This window comes from Spermophilus citellus (assembly GCF_964194105.1).
Source record: "Spermophilus citellus genome assembly, contig: SCAFFOLD_91, whole genome shotgun sequence".
Classification (NCBI taxonomy): Eukaryota; Metazoa; Chordata; class Mammalia; order Rodentia; family Sciuridae; genus Spermophilus; species Spermophilus citellus.
Window position 1 is genome coordinate 910,438 of NW_027673011.1, and position 17,381 is coordinate 927,818.

The window sequence follows — 17,381 nt, forward strand, 5'->3', positions numbered from 1 at the left end:
TTATTTATATATTTATTAATCTATTTATTTTCATTGTGGGTGATACGGATTCAACCCAGGGCTTTTCACATGCTAAGCATGTACTCTACTACTAACTTATACCACCAGACCTTTTTTACATGTTTTAAGTATGTGAACCAATTGAGAAATGGTGATGCATATATAACACTGCATACATTTCCAAATATATATATATATATATATATATATATATATACACACACAAATACACACACACACACACATATATATATATATATATATATATATATATATATATATATATATGTATAAAGTCATGCTAAAAGTTTATAAAGAAGAACCCTATTTGGCAAGTGCCTCAAATTACTGACCAGAGGTTCCATTGCACAGTCCTTTAGCGACATTATTTGTGATGGTCTTTTTCTACATGAGAGTTGAACTGAATGTGTCAATTCATTTGAGTCAAATTTTTCAGATAGTAGGAATTATAAAACTTCACAGTGCCATTCATGCTTAACAGGCAAAAATATTATGTTTAGATAGTCTCAGCTGTTCTGGAGAGCCATTTTCCCCATTAAGTAAGGTTAATGTATAATACAATTTCATTCCCAGAAGTTAATTATTGAAAATCTGTCCATGAAACTATTATAAAAATGCTTAGACATGGGTCATATAAAGGTGCTCAAAGGCCAGAGCATGTTGTATTATTGATCTTGATTATAATGTCATCAAGGAGGTCATCTCAGATATTAGAAAAGAACATCATTTTTTAAAGAAAGTGTTAACCACATCAGATGTCTTTTTTCTTAAATTCTCTGCACCAAAAAAAGAGTTCATTTCTGCTTGTATAACACAAGATCTTAACAATAATGGCCTACATAAGATATGTTTTTCTCTATGTAGAAGTCTATTAGCCATTCATATAAACATATCAGTTCCACAATTTCACCAGAAGTTCTACCTGCAGTTTGTCAGTCTGTTATCCTCAGGATTACTAGAAATAAGTGGAAGGAGAAAGTTAAATGCAAAAGGATGTACAGCTGTGGTCCTGGGCACTGTCTCTTTAGCTTCCACACAAGCCCTGACCAACAGTTTACTGTAAAATCGTGTGTGGTGAGTTTTGCCAATCAATCACAACTAAGTAATGTGTAATCTTGGAAACGGTCTGGCAGTGGTGATGCATGCTTAGAAACCCAGTGGCTCAGGAGGCTGAGGCAGGAGGATTGTGAGTTTAATGCCAGCCTCAGCAACAATGACATGCTAAGCAACTCAGTGAGACCCTGTCTCTAAATAAAAAATACAAAAATAGGGCTGGGGATGTGGCTCAGAGGCCGGGTGCCCTTGAGTTTAATCCCTGGTACCCCTCCCCCCAAAATATTACTGAAGTATTATATATTCTTATGGGTTCACTTGTGCTCCCTAAAATTTACACATTGAAGCCCTGACTCCCAGGACCTTAGAAGAAGACTTTATTTGGAAAAATAATCCTTAGAGTAGTAATTTAATTAAAGTGAAGTAATTGGTGGGAGTTCTAAATTCAGTGACCCCAGGCACACATGGAGAAGCGACCACCTGAGAGGGAGAAAAATGGCCATCTACAAGCCAGGAAGAGAAGTATGGGGAGAAATCAGTTCTAGCAATACTTTGATCTCAAACTTCTAACCTCCAGATGAGAAAACACATATTTGTCGTTACTTTATTATGGGTCTAATCAAAGTAATATATGTACTAAAATAAAAATCCACATCTAATTATTGAAAAAGTTAAAAAATTACAGTATTCCTATCATCCTGTGCCCAGTACAAAATTCAGTAAGTGTGCTATATATGTTCCCATCGGGCTCCATTGCCAAAAAATGGACAGGGGCGCCCAATGCTCCAGGGCCCAAAACCACAAATATATCAGTAATTTCACCAGGAGATAGAATAGCACAGTTACTAATAATACCCAGCCTACATGATAAATTTTCCAGTCGTACTGTAGAAAGAGGTTCCAAGGGATTAGGCTCCACAGGTGTAGATTGGGCTATGCTGTCTTTAAATTCAGATTCTCACCCCATGCTAAAACTAAATATTCAAGGACATGAATTTAATGGGCTACTGGATACAGGTGCAGACCTTAGCATCATCTCTCATCAAGAATGGCCAAAACATTGGCCATTACAACAAGCCACTCAAACGCTTTGAGGCCTAGGAGTGGCGACTAATCCCCATAGAAGTGCAATGGTATTAGATTGGAAGGATCCTCAAGGATGTGAAGGAACTATACAGCCATATGTATTGGATCATCTTCCCATAAATTTATGGGGACGAGATGTCCTAGATCAATTAGGTTTGACATTAACAAATAACATCAACCAAAATGCACCCACTATTATGACTAGACAAGATTTTAGGAAAGGAAAAAGATTAGAAAAACAAGAACAAGGTATAGCAGCACCAATACAAATAGATCAAGTAATGGACAGACATGGGTTGGATTTTCAGAAAGGGCCACTGAGACAATCAAAATTACTTGGAAATCAGAAAGACCAGTATGGGTTCCTCAGTGGCCCCTGTCTAAAGAAAAGATACAAGCAGCACATGACCTGGTCAAACAACAATTAGTGGAAGGACATATACAACCTTCTGTATCTCCCCATAATACTCCCATTTTTGTCATCAAAAAGAAATCTGGTAAATGGAGATTATTGCAAGATTTAAGAGCCATTAATAATGAGATGGTTATTATGGGACCTGCTCAATCGGGGATTCCTCAATTGTCTGCTTTGCCAAAAACCTGATATGTTTTAGTTATAGATATTAAAGATTGTTTTTTTCAATTCCAATTCATCCTGAGGATAGTCCACGTTTTGCATTTACTATCCCTGCACTGAATCATGAAGGTCCTGATCAGAGATATGAATGGAAAGTACTCCCTCAAGGGATGGCTAACAGCCCAACTATGTGTCAAATTTATGTTAACAAAGTAATCCAGCCACTTAGAAATCAAAATCCTGAACTACAAATATTTCACTATGTGGATGATGTATCATTAGCACACAAAGATAAAAACACATTGCTATAATGTTATGCCACACTTACAAACGTATTAAAAAATTATAATCTAGAGATAGCAATAGATAAAGTACAATTAAATTTTCCAATTAATTATTTAGGAGTTCTATTATCCTCAACCATGGTCCATCCACCAAAACTTCAAATACGAGTAGATCAACTCAAATCACTTAATGACTTTCAAAAGTTATTAGGATTCATAAATTGGATAAGGCCTTATCTAGGTATACCAACAGGAGAGTTGGGACCTTTATTTGATATCCTAAAAGGTCCATTAGATCCAAATTCACCCCGAATGTTAACGCCTGAAGCAAGAAAGACATTAAAAATCATTGAAACATATATGGAAAATATGCATTTGGATAGAATTGATATAAGTTTGCCTTTATTATTTATTGTACTACCAACAAAAAGTATTCCTACAGGAGTATTTTGGCAAGAAGGTCCATTATTATGGATACATTTATCTTATTCTCCTAACACTATTCTTACTAGGTATCCTGAGGCTGTAGGACAATTAATACTCAAAGGAATAAAAGCAGCAAAGGGAGTGTTTGGAATTTCTCCCAATAAAATTATTACTCCATATACTATGAATCAAATTGATGAGTTAGCTAATGAGTTAAATACTTGGGCAATAATCATGTGCAAATCTAATGTTTCATTTGATAACCACTTACCATCTAATCCTTTATTGTCTTTTTGGTCATTGCATCCTATATTTTTTTCCAAAAATGACAAGAAAAACACCTATCATGAATGCTCCAAATATATTCACTGATGGATCAAATAATGGTACAGCAGCAATAGTTACACCTGACCAAACTTTTACACTTTTAGTACCCAAACAATCAGCTCAAAAGGTAGAGCTTAATGCAGTATTACAAGCTTTTGTGATGTTTAAAGATTCTGTATGTAATTTATTTTCCAATAGTCAGTATATAGTTAATGCTATAGTATCCCTTCAAGATGCTGGTAAGATTTCCTCTTCCTCTACTGTTTTCTCTTTGTTTTCCGCTATACAAAGTCTAATCTGGGACAGAAAAGATCCATTCTTTATAGGACATATCAGGGCACATACAGGATTGCCTGGAGCCCTTAGTTTGGGCAATGATTTAGCAGATAAAACTACACATGACATACATATTTTCTCTACACTAGAAGAAGCTACAAATTTTCATAAAATGTTCCATGTCAATGCTAATACTTTACAAAAGTGTTTTAAAATAACTAAAGAACAAGCTAGACAAATAAAACAGTGTCAAAATTGTGTGACCTTTTTACCACAAGTTAATCTTGGAGTCAATCCTAGAGGACTGATACCTAACCATATTTGGCAGATGGATGTCACACATTTTCCAGAATTTGGAAAATTAAAATATTTGCATGTTACAGTTGATACATCTTCCGGATTTTTGATGGGCTCCCTTCATGCAGGAGAAAAAACTAAAGATATTATAGCTCATTGCTTACAAAATTTTGCCACTGTGGGCGTTCCAAAACAGTTAAAAACAGATAATGCCCCTGGTTATACTTCTACCTCTTTTAAACAATTTTGGTCATCATTTGGCATTACTCATAACAGGAATCCCATACAATCCACAGGGACAAGGCATAGTTGAAAGAACTCATCAAACTATTAAAATGTACTTATTAAAGCAAAGAGAGGGAATTGGGAAGGGGTATATATTCCCCAAAGATAAACTTAAAATAACCCTTTTTACTCTAAACTTTTTAAATTTGGATTCATCAGGGCTTAGAGCTGCGGAAAGGCATGTGTCCAAAAAATGTACATAAGCCCAAGGTACTTTGGAAGGATATTCTAACAGGACAATGGAAAGGTCCTGACCCAGTAATTGTCTGGAGTTGGGGGTCTGTTTGTGTGTTTCCACAGGGAGAACAGCAGCCGATTTGGATTCCAGAGAGACTAACCAAAGCGATTTCTACAGACCAAAAAGAAGATGATTTGGCTCAAATCCTTAACAGCTGATATCCAAAACTCCAGTTTGGCTATCCTTACATCTGCGACAGAACCAGGATGCTTTTTTTCAATATCTCTTTTATTATTACCCTTTCCCACATCATGAAGTTCTATTTTGTTTTTTGAGCTCATACAGACCTAGGTTAATGTTTTGCTGAAAAGTTCTATTTTTTGACTATAGAGTTTTTTAAACATTGCAATGGAGATTTCAACTGTAAAAAGTTATAAGGCCTTTACTATTATGTGTTGTATGTATTATATTATGTGTGCACACTTGTGTTTTATGTTGTATGTTTGCATGTACAAATATCCATATATCATATATGATGAGCGCTCATGAAAAAATGGATCCAAATAATTTTTTTTATTCACATGATTTAAATGGTTTAATTTAAATTGGGTAAACAGCTGTTGAAGATTGTTTTAAAATGTGAACAAAAAAGGTTAACAGATGTGTTTGTTTACTTTCACCTTTCCTTTTCATTATATTTAATAATTCTGTTGAAGATATTGTAAATTGTTAAGAAAATTGTTCTCTTTTAGTGCCTTCTGGAATGTTACATAATTTTTTCTTTAGCCATTATTGCCAGAATTCCTATCTTCATCCCAGTGCCGGTGAAGACAAAGATAAAACCAATCTACAGCTTTTCCAATAGCCATCACTGAACTGCTTGCAGAACTTCCCTGGACTATGTATCACTTGTATGCATTGTGAACTCACCTGTATGCATTGTGAACTATCTGTTGGTGCAGCGACTTGTGGTAGTGTTGGGGTATTTTTGCTGATGGTGTCATCAGTGGTACAATTTTTCCAAAAGGAAAATTAGCTTGGTGTATCTTCCTCCCTTCTGCTTGTCATGGTCATTCAGCTAAAATTTGGGGGCCAACAGAGGTGAGGCAAAGAACCTCACCACCACCCACCCCCCGCTGGTACAAAGACCTATCCACAGGTGTGGCTGTATGCTGAACTAATAGTCAATAACGGGTAAGATCCAATTGCAATGGTACCAACCTAAGACAGGAGGCTGACGCCTTGAGGTCAGCTCATCCGATTATGGGTAAAGACCATTTGTACTATTGGACAACCTAAGGCAGGCACGGTCCCTAAGCCACATGCTTGTTGTTTAAACAGAGAGGGGGAGATGTTGAGAGCCACAGCTAAGGGGCCCAGCAAACTTCCAGCTGCCAGCAAACTTCCAGCTGCCAGCTGATGATTGGCTCACAGCGGCCCCAGCAACTTCTAGCTGATTGGCTCCTCTGCAGTGATGTTCATTGGGCTGTTTCCCCGCCCTTTCAGACTACGGAGCTGCTCATTGGGGGACTTTTTTGGCTCCGCCCACACGACCCAGCCAATCGGCCTCAAGAGCAGGAGGAGTGTGGGAGGGAGAGGCTTGTGGGAAGCCAGTGGTGGCAGTTGGGCTCTGAGGGTTTTTCCTGAGGAGCTGTGTGGTGTGGTGTGTGGTTCTAAAAATAAAGTTCATTTCTTTTGACAAGTGGCTCCTGAATTGTGCCCAGCCAGACTGCGGCAAGAGTTCTTCTATTCCTCCCATGCTCCCTCTCCCTATCCCACTATGAATCAGCCTCCTTATAATAAAGAAAACATTCGACATTTGGTTTTTGGGGATTAGCTAACTTCAATTAACATTATCTTCTCTAACTCTATCCATTTACCTGCAAATGCCATGATTTTATTCTCTTATTGCTGAGTAATATTCCATTGTGATATATGCCACACTTTTTTTTTTATCCATTCATCTATTGAAGGGCATCTAGGTTGGTTCCACAGTTTAGCTATTGTGAATTGTGCTGCTATAAATATTAATGTGGCTGTGCCTCTGTAGTATGCTGTTTTTAAGGCCTTTGGGTATAGACCAAAGGAGAGGGATAGCTAGGTCAAATGTTGGTTTCATTCCCAATTTCCCAAGAAATCTCCATACTGCTTTCCATTTTGGCTGCACCAATTTGCAGTCCCACTAGCAATATATGAGTGTGCCTTTTCCCCACATCCTTGCCAACACTTATTGTTATTTGTCTTAATAATACCTGCCATTCTGACTGTAGTGAGATGAAATCTTAGAGTAGTTTTGATTTGCATTTCTCTAATTGCTAGTGATGATGAACATTTTTTCATGTATTTGTTGATTGATTGTACATCATCTTCTGAGAAGTGAATCTTCAGGTCCTTGGCCCACTTATGGATTGGGTTATTATTATTATTATTATTTTGGTATTTAGTTTTTTTGAATTCTTTATATACCCTAGAGATTAGTGCTCTATCTGATGTGTGAGGGGTAAAGATTTGCTCCCAAGATGTAGGCTCTCTATTCACCTCACAGACTGTTTCTTTTGCTGAGAAGAAACTTTTGTTTGAGTCCATCCCATTTATTGATTCTTGGTTTTAATTCTTGCACCACAGGAGTCTTATTAAGGAAGTTGGGGCCTAATCCCACATGATGGAGATTAGGGCCTACTTTTTTTTTCTATTAGACACAGGGTTCTGGTTGCATTCCTAAGTCTTTGATACATTTTGAGTTGAGTTTTGTGCATGGTGAGAGATAGGATTTTAATTTCATTTTGTTGCATATGGATTTCCAGCACCATTTGTTGAAGAGGCTATCTTTTCTCTAATGCATCTTCTTAGCACTTTTGTGTAGCATAAGATAATTGTAGTTTTGTGGGTGAGTCTCTGTGTCCTCTATTCTTTACCATTGGTCTACCAGTCTGTTTTAGTGCCAATACTATGCTGTTTTTGTTACTATTGCTCTGTAGTATAGTTTAAGGTCTGGTATAGTGATGCCACCTGCTTCATTCTTCCTGCTAAGGATTGCTTTAGCTATTCTGGGTCTCTTAGTTTTCCAGGTGAATTTCATGATTGCTTTTTCTATTTCTATGAGGAATGTCTTTGGAATTTTGATCAGAATTGCATTAAATCTGTATAGTGCTTTTGGAAGTATGGTCATTTTGATAATATTAATTCTGCCTATCCAAGAGCAAGATAGATCTTTCAATTTTCTAAGGTCTTCTTTGATTTCTTTCTTTAGGGTTTTGTAATTTTCATTATATTTATTTCATTATAAAATACTTGGAAATCACCTCTTAAGTTGATTTCCAAGTATTTTATTTTGAGGCTATTGAAAATGGGGTAGTTTTCCTCGTTTCCCTTTCTGAGGATTTTCACTGATATACAGAAATGCTTTTGATTTATGGATGTTGATTTTATATCCTGCTACTTTGCTGAATTCATTTATTAGTTCTAGAAGTTTTCTGGTAGAACTTTTAGAGTCTCCCAGGTATAGAATCATATCATCAGCAAATAGTGCAAATTTGAGTTCTTTTTTTCCTATGTGTATTCCTGTAATTTCTTTCATCTAATTGCTCTGGCCAGTGTTTCAAGAACTATGTTAAATAGAAGTGGTGAAAGAGGGCATCCCTGTCTTGTCCCAGTTTTTAGAGGGAATGCCTTCAATTTTTCTCCATTCAAAATGATGTTGGCCTGAAGCTTAGCATAGATAACCTTTATGATGTTGAGATATGTTCCTGTTATCCCTGGTTTTTCTAGTGTTTTAAACATAAAGGGGTGCTGTATTTTGTCAAATGCTTTTTCTGCATCTATTGAGATGGTCATATGTTTCTTATCTTTAAGTGTATTGATGAGATGAATTACATTTATTTATTTCTGTATGTTGAACCAACCTCGTATCCCTGGGTGAATCCCACTTGAGTATGACGCAGGATCTTTTTGATAGGTTTTTGTATTAGAATTGCCAGAATTTTATTGAGAATTTTTGCATTTATGTTCATTAGAGATATTAGTCTGTAGTTTTCTTTCTTTGATGTGTCTTTGCCTGGTTTTGGAATCAGAGTGATATTGGCCTCATAGAATGAGTTTGGAAGTGCTGCTTCTTTTTCTATTTCTTGAAATAAATTGAAGAGTATTGGTATTAGTTCTTCTTTAAAGGTCTTGTAGAACTCGGTTTTGAATCCATCCGGTTCTGGGCTTTTCTTCGTTGGTAGACTTTTGATGGTGTCTGCTATTTCGTCACTTGAAGTTGATCTGTTTAAATTGTGTATATCATCCTGATTCAATTTGGGCAAATTTTATCACTCTAGAAATTTGTAGATGCCTCCGATGTTTTCTATTGTATGGGAGTACAACTTTTCAAAATAATTTCTAATTATCCTCTGTATGTTTGTAGTGTCTGTTGTGATATTTCCTTTTTCATCATGTATGTTAGTGATTTGAGTTTTCTCTCTCTTGGTTAGCATGTTGTTTTGTTCAATTGTTTTTTGTTTCAGTTTCATTGATTTCATCTCTGCTTTTAATTATTTCCTGTCTTCTGCTGCTTTTGGTGTTGATTTGTTCTTTTTCTAGGGCTTTGAGATGTAGTGTTAAGTAATTTATCTGTTGACTTTTTCTTCTTTTAATGAACTCCATGCAATGAACTTTCCCATTAGAACTGGTTTCTTAGTGTTGCAGAGATTTTGATATGTTGTATTTGTGTTCACATTAACCTCTAAAATTTGTTTAATGCCCTCCTTGATGTCTTCTGTAACCCATTGTTCATTCAGTAGCATATTATTTAGTCTCCAAGTGTTGGAGTGGATTTCATTTCTTATTTTATCATTGATTTCTAATTTCATTCCATTATGATCTGATATAATGCAGAGTAGTATCTCTATTTTTTATATTTGCTAAGAGTTGCTTTATGGCATAGTATATGGTCTATTTCAGAGAAGGAATCCATCTGCTGCTGAGAAGAAAGTATATTCTCTCATTGAAGGTTGGAATATTCTATATATGTGAGTTAAGTCTAAATTATTGATTGTATTATTGAGTTCTGTAGTTTCTTTGTTCAGCTTTTTTTTTCTATCTAGTGATGAAAGAGGTATGTTAAAGTCACCCAAAATTATCATTGTGGTCTATTTGACTCTTGAACTTGAGAAGAGTTTGTTTGATGAATGTAGAGTCTTCATTGTTTGAGGCATATATATTTATAATTGTTAAGTCTTGTTGGTGTATGGTTTTAACAGTATGTAGTGTCCTTCTTTATTCCTTTTGATTGACTTTAGCTTGAAGTCTACTTTATTTGATATAAGGGTGGAAACCCCTTCTTGTTTCTGCAGTCCATGTGAGTGGTATGATTTTCCCAACCCTTCACCTTTTTTCTGAGACAAGGCTCTTGGACACAAGCGTATATTGTTGGGTCTTTTTTTTTTAATCCAGTCTGCCAGTCTATGTCTTTTGATTGTTGAGTTTAGGCCAGTAACATTCAGGGTTATTACTGAGACATGATTTGTATTCTCAGCCATTTTTGTTTATTTTTAGTATTTAATGTGACTTGTGGTTTCTCCTCTGATTAGATTTTCCTTTACTGTAATCCCTCCCTCTGCTAATTTTCATCATTGTTTTTAATTTCCTGTTCTTGGAATATTTTGCTGAGGATGTTCTGTAGTGCAGGTTTTCTAGTTGTAAATTCTTTTAACTTTTGTGTATCAGGGAAGGTTTTTATTTTATCATCAAATCTAAAGCTTAGGTTTGCCTGGATATAAGATTCTTGGTTGGCATCCATTTTCTTTCAGAGCTTGGTGTATGTTGTACAATCTCCTGGCTTTGAGGTCTGGGTTGAAAAATCTGCTGATATGGGTTGGTCTCCCCCTATATGTGATCTGATTCCCCTCTCTTGCAGCTTTTAAGATTCTATCCTTATTCTGTATGCTAGGCATTTTTATTATAGTATGCCTTGGTGTAGAACTGTTGTAATTTTGTACATTTGGTGTCCTGTAACCTCTTGTATTTGGTTTTCCAATTTGTTTTTCATGATTGGGAAATTTTCTGATATTATCTCATTGTAGAGATTGTGCATTCCTTTGGCTTGAAACTCTGTCCCTTCCTTTATTCCAATGACTCTTAGATTTGATCTTTTGATGCTGTCCCATAATTCTTAGATATTCTATTCATGGTTTCTTTCTTCACTGTGTGATCAATTTTATTTTCTAGATTGTATACTTTGTCTTCATTATCTGATGTTTCTTCCAAGTGATCTAGTCTGTTGGTTATGCTTTCTATTGAGTTTTTTGATTTATTGTATCCTTCATTTGAAGGATTTCTGTTTTTTCCCCCCCAGAGTGTCTCTCTCTCGGAGTAATATTTTGCTACTTGTATTTGCTCTTATTGTTGGAAGGATCAATTTTTGCTTGTATTTGCTCATTTAGGTCATTCTTTAATTCAAAGATTCTTTAATTTATTTATTTATGTTTTTTAGAGAGAGAGAGAGAGAATATCTTAATATTTATTTTTTAGTTTTCGGCAGACACAACATCTTTGTATGTGGTGCTGAGGATCAAACCTGGGCCGCACGCATGCCAGGCGAGCGCCCTACTGCTTGAGCCACATCCCCAACCCAAGATTATTTTAATTATGAATCTCTGAACTGCTTCTCTGACATTTCATCAACTTCACTGATATTATGGGTTCTGATATTATAGCATCCTGGTTTGTTTGGGGGCACTTTCTTCCCTTGTTTTTTTATGTTGTCTATATGTGTCTGCCTTTCTTGCAGTGTGGATCTGAGATGTTACAGTTTCTTTTCTATATTTTTGTCATACCTGTGCAGAATGTCTTCACCTCACCTTGATGTTGGGCTTCCAGACCCTTCTGGTGTCCTCAATAAATGCTACTACATCCTGGATCTGGGTCCTGCTTAAGTTGGAATGGGTGGGTCTGGGCCGCTGGGCTTGACCTCCTGTGGTAGTCTGCTGGTTGGAAGGGGAAGTCCTGCACCAAAGGCTAGACTCTGGTGGTGTCTGCCCTGCTTGTGAAGGAGTAAATCAGGACCACTGAGAGCAGGGATTCTGGGTAGGTTGGTGTGGGTGGATCTGGGCAGCTGGGATTATAGGTGGCTTATAGTACACTTTAATGTTTTAATATGTACTATATCACAACTTGAAAAGTTTAGTAATTATTTGTGTATAATTGGTTTTCTTTGGAATCATATGTATGTATGTATGTATATATATATATATATATATATATATATATATATATATATATATAGTCTTTAAAAGCATTCTGAAAATCAGGATTGATAGCTTTGGCAGACGGCTAAAGAGATCCATGTCAGTGCTCCTGTCAGTGGTCAGGAGCTGGGATTAACTATGTAATAAGCATGAGTTGGTGGGTCAGGGTAGAGCTCAGTGGTAGAGCACTTTGCCTAGCATGTGCGAGGCACTGGGTTTGATTCTTAGCACCTCATATAAATATGTAAAATAAAGGTCCATTGACAACTTAAAAAAAGAAAAAAGTTAAGAACCCTAGGCAAAGCTGCTCTGTTAGTGAAGTTTGATTTCAGTTTTGCTTTATGGTGTTATGGCTTGAAACTAGGGCCTTGTGTATGTTAGGGGAGCACTGCAGATTTAGTTTTTAAACTACAGACTATTGAGAACTGCTGTTGCTAAGTACTTGTCCATCTGCTCTTTTTAAAATCTTTTAAAATTTATTCTGATTTGTTATACATGATGGCAGAATGCAATTCATTTTATATTACGCATGTAGAACACATTTTTTCAAGACACTGGTTATACACAAAGTATTTTCACACCATTCATGTCTTATACATGTACTTAGGGTAATGATGTCTAACTCATTCTACCATCATTCCTATCCCTCTTGCTCCCTCCTCTCTTTTCCCCTCCCTCCCCTTATGTCCATCTGCTTTTGTCATGTGTCTACAACAAAATAGTCCTGAATGGCAATCATTTTAGCTTCTGGTTCTTACCCACAACTCTCCTCCACTTCCACTAGCTGTTTTAGGATACTTTTGCTATGTTTAGAAATCCTCATACTGAAGCCCAGCTGCTAATATTGAAACTTCCAAGAATGTACAACTCGTTACTATGCTTGTTTGTGTTGATCTAAATCATAGGACATCAAAATCCTCCAGACATCAGCAACAAATACAATTCCTGTTTTAGTGAGTTGCCATGTTATTGGAACACTCTAGATAAAGAAACAACATCTGTGACAGCTTCCCACTCTGAATTGTGTTGGACAGCAGGAATTCTGTTTCATTCTGCTGAAATCTAATTAATAAATTTAGATTATTTGAGCTAAATGATTTTTGTGTCATAGTGGGCCACAGATTGTAAAGACATACCGTTAGATACATGTAAAACCAAATGTAATTGAATAAATATGGCTTTTAAGAAATATTATCCTTAGATATAAGTTGATGGAAAGGCAGAGGGAAAACCTTCATAGAAAACCCTAATATACAATTATATGAGGACAACTTTCTGTTTGAATCCTAAGGTCTTGCGTATTTAAGATAAGTAATTTATGAGGATATGCACCAGGAACTATATGGCTCAGTTAAAAATGAAGAAGTTTCAAATACAGTGTGGTGAAAATGGTGAAGTCATTTTTATTTTCAGTGCTTTGACAAAATACCCCATAAAATTCAAAACTTCTACCATTATACAAAAATAGGTGTCTACAAGTGATATCTTCTGTCTTCATCACCAGTAGCAAATATATTAGGCAGAAACATGTAATTTCAGTAGCCTTAAATGAAAAGTGCAGGACACCACAAGCTACACATTCAGCAGTATCATATCGGCAAAAGTTTAATCTTTTCACCCATTTGATAAATACACAAGGTTTATAATTTAATCATTTAAATTAACATTCTGCAAATATACATGTAATTTAGTGATTATTGTGCATGAATACATACACAATGCTTGTATGTACAAATTCCAGTTTGTTTTCATGTGCAAGAGATCTGATACAATCATAAGCTGTGTTTGTTTTGGTCCCATTAAATATTCACAATATAAAAGCACAAAAGAATCTTCGATTTACAAAAGAGAATTTGTTTAAAATCACTTCAACTTTTGATGTTTTTAAAGTATTATCTTCTCATACCACTATGAAATGTAGTAGTTGAACCTGTAAGAGAAAAACAAGACATTTTGCATGATTTTAAATTAGATTGTTCTATATAAATTAGCTGATATAGATAACAAAAAGATTACTCTTAACTCTCCATCAGAAAAAATGTCCTTTGTTCCTTAAACGTCTTATTTATAGTTCAACTGATTTTTAAAGAGATTTTGACTATACTTATAAGTCATCAAGAGTGGTTCTAAAGCAAGGAATCAAGACTCATGCTAATATAAAGTGTTCTAAAGGTTGAAGTTCTATATATTTTTAGTATATCCTAAAAAATATTTTGGTCTTCAGATTCTGGGTCTTGTGAAATTTGGACGCTTAAAACAAAACAAACCTTTAACCAACAAACAGACTTCAACAATAATAATGAGAGTTTCCTAGTACTACAAGTTACTTGTGTTAAACACATGAATTTTTTGAATGAATGAATGAAGAGATAACTACTAACTCAATCTGATATTAGTCCACAGTTTGTGGGACTAGTAGGAAAAGAGAATCATTAATAAAAGTTAAAAAAAACCTGTAAAAGTAGACTGAATACAATTCAAACTAAAATGATTCAAAATCTCTGGATCAGAAGTGAACTAAAGGAAGACAGGGTAAAGAAGTTTTCTCATAATGAATAGAAAATCCACTTCTGTTATCAAGTATGACACTTCAGGTATGTTTTTGAGGAAAGAAAAGTAAAAGATCATTGTTAGGATTTTTTTTTTTTGGATCACTCTTAAAAGCACCAGGCAGTAGTAGGGATAATGGTTGTACTAAGTGATCAATCCTCTTCCTCACCAGTATCTGTATGCCTCACCACTTTCTACCATGCATTACCTCAGAGCACCTTCCCACATTAGTCTTCAATCATGAAAGATATTGTGTCCACCTAAAACTAAAATATATAAAAAAATAAAAAAACAATTTCTTTATTTATTAATTTTAGTTGTAGATGGACACAATACTTTTATTTATTTATTTTTATGTGGTACTGGGGATTGAACCCAGTGCCTCACACAGTTAGCCACAACCCCAGCCCTCCAAGAACTTTTGAAAATCGCACATAGTACTTGTAGGAGTCATTCATGTATCTATGACTATAATGGTTGCTTCTTTTGTTCAGCCTCTCTTTGCAGACAGTCCTTAGGAACTTTACTTTTATAATTGTTCCAGAAATGGAAGTCCAAACTCCAGTTGAGATCTTGTTTGTTTCAATAAAAACGAACCAAAACCTCCATAATACACATTTGTTACAATGAAAACAAACTCAAGAATTTAAATCTCGGCCAGGTGTGTGGTGAAAGCCTGTAATCCTAGTGGCGCAGGAGGATCATGAGTTCAAAGCCAGCCTCAGGAATGGTGAGGTGATAAGCAACTCAGTGAGACTCTGTCTTTACATAAAATATAAAAGAGGGCTCAGTGGTTGAGTTCAATCCCCGAACTAAAATCTTATACATGTTAAATAAGAACAGGTTACAAAATATGCATCAGGATCCTGTTTTTATGACAAAAAATATACTTATGTACATATGGACATTGAAAAGGTCTGTAGACATATTTACTTGGGTGTTAAATAGTCATTATTTTAGGATTTATGTGACTCAAGATGTGATTTTTACTCTCTTGTTTTTCTATCCCACCATAAATATGTAACACTACATATTTAATAAGAAAAGTTTTTACTTAATATTCTAGCAAAGTTCATCAATAGACATTACAATTAGTAAGAATGATATTACAAGAAGGACATAACATTGACTTTAGATGATAATCATGTTAATTTAGCTTTTAAAACTATTTCTTAGGGGTAGAGGTTAATAATTTACACATATAAACATGAATCTACAGAGGTAAGACTTCAATAGCATTCTATATAAACAATATTAATTACCTTTAAAACTTTTCAATTAAGCCTTTGTCTACAGGGATATGTTTAATTTAACTTATTATACCTGTTTTCTCTGAAGAATTTTACCATGATTCAGCTTTTCAATGACAAATTTTGAGCTTGTGTTGTGATTTTAAAGTCTGCAAAAGCACAGGTGTTTCTATCATCACTACATGAAACAGTTACTAATGATGCATGTGTCCTCAATAGATATGATAAGAATTTAATAACGATTTCCATTTATAGTTAAATTAAATAGACTTTTATCAGAAAGTGGGGAAAAGATCCAAGCAAGTGTATCACAAAAACAATAATCCAAATAGTTGATAATCATATGAAAAAGCACTAAGCCACTTGAATAATTAAAATCAATTAAAACTACAATTATGTACTGCACACCAAACAGATTGGAAAGTTGGCAAAGTTGTATATAACATAACTCTCACATATTGCTAGTGCATGCACAAATTGACAAAACTACTTTTTAAAAAATATTTATTTTTTAGTTGTAGTTGGGCACAATATCTTTATTTTATTTATTTTTATGTGGTGCTGAGGATCAAACCCAGGGCCTCCAATGTGCTAGGTGAGCACTCTACCTGTGAGCCACAACTGCAGCCCCTAACAAAACTACTCTTTAAAATAGTTTGGTGTTCTCTAATAAATTTAAAGATATGAATCCTATGACCCAGCAATTTCACTCCTAGAAAGACATAAGCACAACTGCATTAGAAACACTTTGCAACAGTGTCCACAACAGCATTGACTCTAATAGCTAAAAAGCAGAAACAATCCAAATCTAATCAACCACAGAATAAAATATTATATAAGTTGTAGAATATCCAAACAAGAGAATTCTATATGGTAACAAAAATGAACTATAGATAAATGCAGTAAGTTGGGATAATTCAGGAAGGTGAAAGAAGCAAGACATAAAATATACAGATAAAGTTCAAAAATAGAAAAACTAACATATATGATTTTGGAATATATAAATTAGTAATAAAACTAAAGAAAAATCAGGATAACCTCTAAGTTACTAAAGAGGGGGCGGCTTTAGGACGTGGGCAATGTTCTACTTCTTAACACAAGCAATGTCTCCTCCACAGACATTCATATAATAATGTTATACTGGGGCTGGAGTTGTGGCTCAGCAGTAGAGTGCTCGCCTAGCATGTGCGAGGCCCTGGGTTCAATCCTCAGCACCACATAAAAATAAATAAATTTAAAAAAAGGTATTAAGTCCAACTACAACTAAAAAATAAATATTAAAAAAATTTTAAAAAATAATGTCATACTGAAGAGTTGAATTGTTCACTTTTCTGTATGTTGTTATAGTTAAATTTTTAAAAAGAGGGATTAAAAAAGAAATGGCTACTTTCATTATGGATTTCCTTTTCCTTTAGGTAGTTATCCTCTAGTATGTAAAACAGCTTTCTTAATGTACAGCTTTAAGAGAGTTCAACATCTCTAGCAATTAGAGAAATGCAAATCAAAACTACTCTAAGATTTCATCTCACTCCTGTCAGAATGGCA

General features: G+C 35.0%; 1 protein-coding gene across 1 annotated transcript in view; it reads right to left on the reverse strand.

Annotated features, from left to right (window-relative positions):
* Positions 1–16,573: 16,573 nt before the first annotated feature.
* The window catches only part of LOC308640251 (A-kinase anchor protein 9-like), a gene marked incomplete at its 3' end in the record, with an annotated part of 67,145 nt that continues 66,337 nt past the window's right edge, over positions 16,574–17,381 (reverse strand). Inside the window, exon 23 of the mRNA XM_081312222.1 lies at positions 16,574–16,620. Coding sequence (XP_081168348.1) covers positions 16,574–16,620 — 47 coding nt within the window. The remainder of the gene's footprint in view (positions 16,621–17,381) is intronic.